The 9,899-nt window shown below is 39.2% G+C and overlaps 1 protein-coding gene across 5 annotated transcripts; it reads left to right on the top strand.

Moving 5' to 3' along the window:
* Positions 1 to 388: 388 nt before the first annotated feature.
* Positions 389 to 9,685, top strand: cep162 (centrosomal protein 162). Of its 5 annotated transcripts, none has more exons than XM_037274003.1 (29): positions 389 to 482; positions 1,095 to 1,172; positions 1,566 to 1,638; positions 1,828 to 1,978; positions 2,367 to 2,428; positions 2,512 to 2,561; positions 2,968 to 2,998; positions 3,139 to 3,219; positions 3,324 to 3,530; positions 3,898 to 3,943; positions 4,256 to 4,523; positions 4,625 to 4,829; positions 4,935 to 5,038; positions 5,111 to 5,152; positions 5,450 to 5,569; positions 5,900 to 6,031; positions 6,198 to 6,310; positions 6,504 to 6,579; positions 6,666 to 6,792; positions 6,910 to 7,058; positions 7,174 to 7,272; positions 7,360 to 7,593; positions 7,789 to 7,992; positions 8,070 to 8,355; positions 8,551 to 8,683; positions 8,747 to 8,888; positions 8,962 to 9,060; positions 9,176 to 9,310; positions 9,383 to 9,685. In XM_037274003.1, the coding sequence occupies exons 2-29, from the start codon at positions 1,122 to 1,124 to the stop codon at positions 9,557 to 9,559; spliced, it is 3,597 nt and encodes a 1,198-aa protein (XP_037129898.1). In that variant the 5' UTR covers positions 389 to 482; positions 1,095 to 1,121; the 3' UTR covers positions 9,560 to 9,685. The 5 variants fall into 5 exon arrangements, with proteins under 5 accessions (XP_037129898.1, XP_037129899.1, XP_037129895.1 ...); XM_037274004.1 differs by having other exon boundaries at positions 390 to 482; positions 1,566 to 1,659; positions 4,935 to 5,005; XM_037274000.1 differs by having other exon boundaries at positions 390 to 482; positions 1,566 to 1,659.
* The last annotated feature ends 214 nt before the right edge of the window (positions 9,686 to 9,899 follow it).

Here is a 9,899-nt window from a genome sequence, read left to right as displayed (position 1 = left end):
GAATCGTACTCCGCGACATGTTGACGTCGAGGTGCCGCCATATTGCAGCAGTCATTTGCTCAGCGCAGTGGCTGTTCTGCATGTGGTTAACTTTGTCACGTAGATATTTTTAATTATGTTTGGTGCAGGTGTCCAATTTTGGGTGAAAATAAAAGTTACTTCTTGAATTCTGATTAATGAATTAATGTTGAGTCGTGAAACGCCACATGTCAGTGAACATCGATCAAATTAAAAGCCACATAGGAAGTATTTAGTGCCTGTCCAAATACAGTGACGTGTGTGTGAAGGGGGCAATGAGAAGTAGGGAGTTGCATTGGGTTGGGTGCGGATTTGCCACACTCAATATGGCGGCTGGGCTGACGCTCACAGAAAACGGGCTATTCCAATCCAGGCAGCGTTATATTTCTACGGCGGGAACTATCAAAGACTCAAAGTGTCCAGGAAGGATATATGCTTTTTTTTTTTTATGTCGCATGTTTTAAGTGAGTTAAATTACATGCATGAACGTGCTTACTGAAATAGAAGTACAGTATAGTGAATAAATTACTCATCTACAGTGTGAATGGAGCGTAACCAACAATTTGCTGAGCGTCAATGAAAGCATCTGATCCAGGAGGATTTCCTTTCCAAACACAGTACCGTCTGCAAGATAAACTAAAAGCTAGCAACACATTTTTAGTATATAAAAGAGCAAAAAGCTATTTTGTTACGATTTCCCTTGTGGTTGCAGTGTTGCGTGCCGAGCAACGTGCAGGCACTATTGTTTGCTTTTGTGCTATTCCACAAACAATGTTGTTCAACGATCTTATGCCAGCGACCTAAAGTGACAGGCAGATCAAATACAGTAAATGCTCTTCCACAATTAATCTGCGGTTCCATCATCAAATGTTTTGTGACATTTTTGTTTGGTGGTGTGCGTTGAGAATTTTTGTAATGATAACTTGTGCATTGGCTCATTGAAGTTTGGGAAGCATTGCACAATGTAGGAAAGCATACCAACATGAGAAAAGTCACACAGATATGGTGAAAGATGCAAACTGTGAGGTTTACATACACATTTTCATTCTCATTTTTATTCTCATTCTCATTGCCAGGACTTCAGAGAAGTTTAGAGCATCATAATGTTTCGTAATAAGGCCAAAGAAAAGCTGGATGAACTGTTCTCGAAGGAGGTAAGTAGGTCTGCTCATAAAATACTATTGTAATATCATTCTAAATTCCCCCCCCCCCCCCCCCCCCCCAAAAAAAGACTTCAATCATATGGTTTCATAATTCTTCAATCTCTCATACACAAGATTTATACTTGGAGCACAGATGCACATCCTCCAATTTAAAATCTTGGGTGTGCAAGCACAACATTTAAAAGTCCACACTGTAATTTGACTTGTAAAGTAAAAAAAATCAAATTTCCTCTTTCTTTTATTTTTTATAAAATGGCATGCCATTTTTATCAACCGCAGTAGCCCGAAAAGCATACATAGTGTAAACTTACAAATCAGATGAGTAAAAATAAACTATCAACAGCAAGGTATGTATTTCTCACTGACTCAACGATTGCTTTTTAGTTTGCTTCAGATGACTCGGTGGATTTACATGACCAGCTGCCACCATCAAAAAGTAGTCTTCAACCCTTGAAAGGTACCCTGTCATCATGGAAAGGTAATAAATGCAACCTTAGAATAGGAACAGGTAGCGATTTACAATGAATTGATGTCACTGCTTCGTTCTAAAACTGGATTTGACACCTCTGCAAGAAAGCAAGAATCACATGAGCTCATCTGCAAAAATGTATCAACATACTACATTGTCTGCTTATTCTTATGACAGGTGTAACTTCAAGTGAGGGATTGGACACTTTGGTGGAAGAAGAGGAAAAAGCCAATTTTTTTGGAGAACTCGAAGGACGTGCTTCATCAAATATAGATTATTCTCAGTTGAACAAAGAGGTTGACAATACGAGTTATACTACATACCTCAGGTATGGATAGTAGCATTTCATATAGCGTTTCTACATCTTAGATTTGCTTTACATTGACAAACCACTTACCCCCACTACTTAAGCAAAAATGATAAAAATTACATTAAAATGCAAGAGGCGGTTAACAAACGACTTTTCCCCCGTAACAGTCTGCTACATTCCGGTTCCGCTGTATTTTAATAACCGGTACGTTAACAGTAGTGATAAGTGATAAGGTTTATGAATAATTGTACTCATTTCCATTTTGCATGTGTCATTGCCATCTAAAAGATATCCATGTGCCAAATTAGAATTAACTTTAATTCATGATCTGTTCAGACCATGAATATATAATTTAGGATATAACTGTAGGCTACATTGTAATGAGAAATGGCGATCATCCCTGCAGGATTGCAGAGGAGCTACCTGATCTGAATGGTGATGACCAAAACGAGATCGGAGGTTCTCCATGTAAGCGGGATGGATGTATTTGGCTTCTTATATGTCTTTATCTTCGTGTTTACATCACATCTTTCCTTTCTCCACATTCCTAGGTTTGCCACAGTGCAACAAGGATTTTGAAGATGAGGATTCTGAAGTAATGGTTCGTAATTTTTATGTCATACAATTTTTTCTAAATGGTGTCCCAGTTGGTTTAATCTTGGACAGCACAGTACCAGCGGTGCTGTCCATTAACCCAATGGACCCTCTCGGGTCCAGGTGGCATTTTGGAAGATTGCTTGTCTGGCTTCCACTGTCAGATCACATGTTTCAAAGAATCAGAATCTCGAGTTTCTCCAGATGGCATATGTCATCGGTGTATGAATCAGCTGGTTGCTGTCATCATTGTGTGAATGTGTTACGTTGCAACTCTGCAAAGGCTTATTTGGTTTCATAAATGACAATGCTACTCGTCTTTCTCTCATTATAAGCACATTGCTTGTTTTTCATCAAATGAAAATTGTAAGGGGAAATAATGTTTAATCCTTAGGGCTGTTTTTATTTTTCAGAAGTTAAAAATGTCTCCAGTTGTTGCAAAAGGTAAGGCAAAAGAAAGTTACACATTGGATTCAACACCATCTAGTAAACTGCTTTTTTTGCATAAAAGCATCAACATTTCATGTTTTATGTTATCACTGACATATCAAATCCATTTAACATTGTTTTGTTTTCTTCTTAAGATAATGCATACAACGCCTCCCAAGGACAGATTGAAGGCAAAATGAAAGAAGTACCACAAGTAACAAGTTCTCAGGACATAGGTAAAACTGCATGCATAATAAGAGATTTAAACAAATATATATATTAGGTCTTACTATAAATGCCTGGATTGTGGTAATATCTTTATATATTTGCTTTTTGGCAGACCTGTTCTATGTACAGAGTGCAGGATCAGAGATGGATGCCCTTCACAATGCCTATCGGCAGATTAATACTGGAGAGGAGTCAGATGACCTTAAACAACATCATCTGTCACTGGAATGGAATGAGAGTGACAATGGACCGCTTGCTTTGTCCTCCAAATGTCAGCAAGCCACAAAGTCACCTGAATGTGCCACTACCAATGAGTCTGGTATCGTATTATGAACTCTACTTATCTTAATATCTTAACTGTTTGATGCAACAGTTGCGTTCCAGATTATTGACCAATAGAATGAATTCTTTAAAAAATATAAATTCATTATTTAAATTAGCCCCAATACCTTTTTAATGTTAGCACTCTATAATATATCTCATGAAATAAAACGCAATAATGACATAATTAAATATAATTATCGTAATAATAATTTGTGTTGAGAGCCACATTTAAAGTGAAAATATTGTTTTGCAATAGTTGTAGCTGTAGCTCAGTGTCAATTAAGTGCTGTTAGTCCTTATTTCTTTAATAACAATGTGTGATATTATATACATGATATTCTGTATATCCATTCTGTATCTAGAATTACCTACTGCTGAAGAATTAATGCGACCTATCCGGCCATCCAGGTCAGTGACCAAACTGTTCTCAGCAATCAGACACCCGATTGTATTCATCACCAATGCTCCTCATAGACAAGCTATTACTGACATAAAACATTTCTCTGACTCAAATACAGGATATGATTACCCAAAAGAAGACTATAAATCAAAAAAAGTATGATTGTATAATGCAGTTTATTTCAGCTTCTGAGTTTTACTATTTGCATATAGTAGGCTCTTGAATCCACTAGTTACACTATTACTATGTGCTGAATACTTTGCATATGTTTTGATTTGGTTATTAATATACAGTAATTGTTTGTTTCTCACATCGCTTAGTGAGCATGACGAGGAGCCCAGCCGTCCATTCGACAGAACTTTTGAAGTTTTGACCAAAAATGAGAAACACCATGAGCAAGCAGAGAAGGCTGAGTCAAAGAAGCTGAAAGGAATGAAGACATTAAAAAGCTCTCAATGCATCCACCCAGAACATTCTAACTTTGGCTTGACACGGCGTATTAGAGAAGAAGTGGAGAGACTGATGCAAGAACAAAACGTTTCCACTCCTTCCGCCGCCTCTCAGCTTGGCAAAGAAAAGAAAGAACCTGTGAGATGGTCGTTCAAATTCTAAAGTTCCATTGTAAAATCTTCATGTGATCAAGTTGTACTAGCTCGTCGCATTTACACATTCTCTGTATTTTCTCGTAGCAACCCCTTCGCCATACTAGCAATCCTCCCTCAACATTGTCGGTAAGGAAGCCCTTGGTGGCAACGCCAACGGTCCAGAAAATTGACGGTAAAAGATCGCCAAGAGTGACGAAAAGTGCTGCTGCAACCAAACCTTCAGTTTCCAGTGCAACAAAGCCCAGCCCCAATACTGTGAGAAACAAAGAAAAAGATGGCAACAAAACAGGTTTACACACAAGACTTTAAATGCTAAACTCTCATTTTGAGGAAACTGTAGATGATTGATGACTTGAACTCATTCATCTCACTCTGTACTTTTTATATTTTGCAGACCAAGGTCAGAAAATGAGCAGTGAGCTTGTGGTGTCTGTCCAGTCATTGGTGAATGTCCTTCAAAAGCAGGTGGCCACAAACACTTGCCAGGAAGTAACAGATGTACGATTTTTGCCGTCCTGTTGTTGTCATCCAAACGTCTAAATCTACTCCTTAATTTATCCTCACATGAAGGGTGAAGAGTTGCGTTTCCACACCAACGCTCCAATTGTTGCTGTAAGATATGCTTGCATAAAACAATTAGAACAGTTTGGTGGCAATGCTGTGAGAATGGAATTAATGTGATGAATTAGTCGCAGGAATACTCCTTAATTTAATTCTTGATGTTTCAACGTGCTTGTTTGACATGCTTCATAACATGCATCATAATCAGGAGATGCTTTCAGTGGAATCATTGCGAAATCAAGCTTGAAAAAGAGATTGACTTTTTTCCCTCCAGATATGATAGTATTTGCATTCTGCCATTTCTCAACATTTTTTTCCCTTTTCTTTTCTTTTTTTTTTAATGTACAGAAAAGCATTTCCCAGATAGAGGAGCTAAGAGGTCAGCTGACCCAGCGGGACAAGGAACTGCAATTAATGAAGGAACAAAAAGAGGAGCTCCAACAACAAAACTATGTTCTGCAGAGCAAGGTTGAAACATGGACAAAACACAATGTATTTGTGAGAAAACCTATGTCAGGGTTTGTGTTTATAGAACACTAATAATAACCTTAATATTTACAAATAGAGCTATTGTGATAGCCATAAACACCTGCAGTGTTCCTTTTATGGTTACCAAGTACAGCAAAGAAAAGCTGATGGATCAAGCCAGTTTCATATGATTTGTTTTCTATTTTGTTCATCATTCTCCAGGAGAATGTAATTTACTTGTATATGCACGGGAATGGTAAATTTGTATTCATAATAGCTGTGTTTGAAAATGTTTTAACCGCAAGCTGTGATATTTTTCCGACATTGTAGTTGCGTAGTGCAGAAGAAGCCAGTAAAAAGTTTCAACTGACAAAGACGGCGGATCCTAAAACTGAGAAAACTCTGCAACAGATTAATAAGGAAATAAAAGACCAGGAGGTGATCATTCAAGGTTACCAACAAGTAAGCATTCTTAAATGTCTTTTTTTTTCTTTATTCTTGGAGTCCCAATTTTTGTTTTTAAATTTGTATCTACGTTCATTGTTTGCTGGCATGCAGAAACATGTTAGTGCTCCCAGAATCCATTCTTTGTTTGTCTGATATGCACAGAAAGCTTAACTTTTTACAGGAGAATGAGAAGCTGTACTTGCAGCTGAAAACTCAGCGGGCAAAGAGTACGGCCGACGTGCAAGCCATGTTTCATGAAAACCAAAGACTTCAAAGTGAGCTGGTTTTCACAAGGTAAGTGATGTGTGGGGCATCGGCAATGCTGCAGTGGCGACTTTTAAAAGGTGAACAATTTAAAAGGTGTGGTTTTTTTTTGTTTTTTTTAAACTGCAGTCAAAGCAATGTGCCCTTTTGCAACTCCTTTTTTTTTTCTTTCAACCATTACGTCTATTGAATATTAAACAACCATGTTTTCCACCTCATTCAGAGAGCAGCTCAGTAAATCTTCAAGCTCTTTGGACCATCGTATTAAAGAGTTATTAGCTGACATTAATATATCTCAGGCAAGTGTCACTATCACACATTTACTTTAGATTGTAAACTTGTTTGGAGCTTCCTGAAAGAGCATTAAAATGTTTCTTGCAAGTAGATAAATGAGGCCAAACTGTCGGAAGACCTTCACAAACTGAAACAGGAGAACCAGGCTCTGCATCTGGACATGGAACTAATCAGGAAGGAGAGAGATATGGCTAAAGTGCAGACTATCTCCAACTCTGGTAGGACTGACAACAAACAGCAGAAATCATTATATAATATTTCTTTTTAATTGTAAAATCCTTAGAGTAATCTATAAATGTCTATTTTGTGTTGGTACAATTTTTTGAATATGCCAGTCAATGTACCGGAAGAAACGTACAAAGAAGAAGTCGCTGCACTTAAGAAGCAGCTCCAGTGGTTTTCAGAAAACCAGGAAGTGTTGTCCAGAAGAGATGCAGAGCGACTGAAGGCTGCTACAACAGAGATTGATCTACTTAAAGATCAGGTCAGTTTCTGTCAAGCAACTGAAATGATTAAAGTAGCCAAGAACTAATGATGTCCCCTATTTGCACTTGTTGTGAAAGCGACATTAAAGCTATTATTTTTTATTTCATTTTCAGGTAGAGAATATGAAAGCCCGGATGGTTAAAAGAACTAGTGTAGTACAATCAAAAGAGAAAACAACAGACTTTAACAGCATGAAAGACTTGAAACTACAGGTTTGTCTTTCATAAGCCAGTTTGTTACAATCTTTCCTGTCAGATTTAATCATGTTAATTGCTCAAAAGTCTCTTTGATTTGAGCAGGTGAAGCAGCTGGAGCAAAGACTAAGATCCAGGAACCCAAACTCATTGCCAGCTCTCATCGCCGCTGCAGCCACTGCAGATGCTCAAGGAGATGGGGCCACTGGAAGGGAGTCTAACGACATCAACACCCTGCTTGAACGTAGGATTCAACATATTGAGGAAGAGATGGAGAGACATGATGAAGAGGCCAAACAAAACCTACGCTCTATGGAGAAACAGTTCCAGGACACCAAGGTATAACTCATATTTCTTGAAAGCTTGTCAGTAGTATTTTGTTTATAATAGCTATAATTTAATAGTTACAAAGTAGTGTCACCATATTGAATCGAAGCGTAATCCCTCTGAATCGAAACACATCAAACTATTCCACTTGTACCGTCTTTGATTCATATCACATGACTCGTACGATACCTGCGTCTTACCATTTAGCTGCGCTACGAGCATCAGATATCTGAATTGGAGCAGCAGCTGAAGCGCAAAAAAGATGTGGAAGAAACATCAGTGACTGAGTCATGGATGTCGCAAGTTGAAAGAATGAAGGTCGAGCTTGAGCAAGTAAAGGAAGCCTACGAGCAGAAGGAAATCTTTCTTCAGGATCAGATTGAAACTCTCAAGAAACAAGTCAAACAAAAGGTTAGTTTGATTTCGTGAGTGTGTGTCTGTGAGTGTAATTGAGCGAATAAGTGAGAAGTCCTATATATTCCTTGCAGACCCTGCACAGCCCGACCCGACACCAGCGACAAGCTGAGGAAGCACAAAGTGCCCGCATAACTCGACTCAACCAAGAGTTGGCTACCAAAACACAAACGATTCACGAGCTGACCCGTACTGTGGAGAGGCTGCAGAGAGAGAGGAGGAACATGCTCTCCGGCCAAAAAGACTCACAAACCAAAGAGTCCAAACAAGTATCTCCGGTCAAATCAGCCTTATCTCCAGAGGAAGAAATATTCCCTCCCACTGAGTGTGAGAAAACCTACCAGCCCACAGCCTTTCCAGGTATCCATGTGAGAAATGGCAAGAAAGGTTTCTGTGTAGTCCGAGCAGCTATTGCGTGCAAATGCAACTAATATTGTAACTTTAAGAATGATAAGCATTTTATTTGGGGTGTGTGTGTGGGGGGGGGGGGGGCACATTATTTACAAGATTTACAATGTGAAATGTAATCTTTTGTTTTGTAATTACATCGGACAGGGAGTCACATCACAGAGGTGCTAAAGGAAAATGACGCTCTTCGAGAGGATATGAAGCAGCTCGAGATTCAATATGAGCAGCAAAAGGAGGCACTGAAATCGCATGTCGTACAAGCTCAGGAGGACCTGTGCAAGTGCGTGAAAGACTTTCGAGCTCCGCAATAGCATCGGTCTGACTGAATATGCGTTGTGTTCAGGCAAAGGGATCGCTTTTTGGAGCAGATTTCTTCTCTAAAGGCAGAAAACCTCAAGGCATTGGACCACTTGCGTGTCGCTCACGCCATGGAGCACTCTTCTTCAAAGGTTGCGCAACTTACAAATGAACTGAACACTCAGGAGGTGATCATTTAAGTCTCTGAAGAATCAATGATAATGTCCTTTTACTCATTTATGCATTTTCATTCTTCTACAGATCATGGTGAAGCTTTTGCAAGATCAGCTGAAAGAGATGCAGGGAGCCAAAGATGCTCTTGCAATATCCTTAACTCGAGAGGCAGCTTTGGAGACTCAGGTCGTTTAATCCACCCCTCCTTGACACAGTTTTCAGTTCAAGTACCAACCAGAGTGATATACCTGTGGAAATCTATTAAATGTGAACTGTTGGGTTTTTTGTTTTTGGAAGTCAGTTAGGCAAACTGTTAAAGGAACTGAAGGAAGCCAAAGAAGCACAGAATCCAGAGGTGAAACTCCTTTGTACCCTGGAGGCAAAAATCCTCACCATGGAGCTGAGACACCAAGACAGAGAACAGCAGTTGAACCAGGTAGGTTGGGTTAAGACAAATAATGCCATGGTGCAAATTAGTGTGTGAACTGTGACCAAATTCTTCCTACAGATCATTGGAGGTTCGTGGCTCACGGGCGATCAGCAGTCACAAGTGGATCATTGGAGATGCCTTGCAATGGATAAAGCCAGAGAGCTGGAAGCTTTCCGCTTGGAATTGGACTCCATTTTGGATATCATAAAACATCTGCAAAGACAGGGCATGATCTTCCCTTCTCCGGACTCGTGAGCCCCAACAGAGATCGCACCATTAGACACTGTGGCTTGACCAGAAAGACAAATCACAAGTATTCTTTTGGTCAAAACCCCACTTCTTCATAGCACATGTACAGAAAAATAAAAATCTTATAATATATATCAGTGGTTTGATGTCATTCATGCTTTATTGGGCACCAACTGGCACAGTTTTATTATTAGGGTTAGGGGTAAATGCTTTACACATGGTCATCTAAAAAAAGAATAGCCTTACTATACGTACATACAGTACATACCAGGGACGTGCGGTCAGAGGAAGCAGGGGAGGCGTAAAAGGGGAAAAACAAATTCAATAGTTTTTATTGTGTGAAGGC

The sequence above is a fragment of the Syngnathus acus genome, chromosome 16 (assembly GCF_901709675.1).
Source record: "Syngnathus acus chromosome 16, fSynAcu1.2, whole genome shotgun sequence".
NCBI lineage: Eukaryota > Metazoa > Chordata > Actinopteri > Syngnathiformes > Syngnathidae > Syngnathus > Syngnathus acus.
The sequence above is the reverse complement of the archived record's forward strand: the minus strand, read 5'-3'. Positions and strand labels throughout refer to the sequence as shown.

Coding starts and splice junctions, on each gene's coding strand:
- cep162 (XM_037274000.1), top strand. CDS start 1,122: ATGTTTCGTAATAAGGCCAAAGAAAAGCTGGATGAACTGTTCTCGAAG. Junction 1,660..1,827: donor TACCCTGTCATCATGGAAAG/GTAATAAATGCA, acceptor TTCTTATGACAG/GTGTAACTTCAAGTGAGGGA. Junction 6,311..6,503: donor AGTGAGCTGGTTTTCACAAG/GTAAGTGATGTG, acceptor CACCTCATTCAG/AGAGCAGCTCAGTAAATCTT.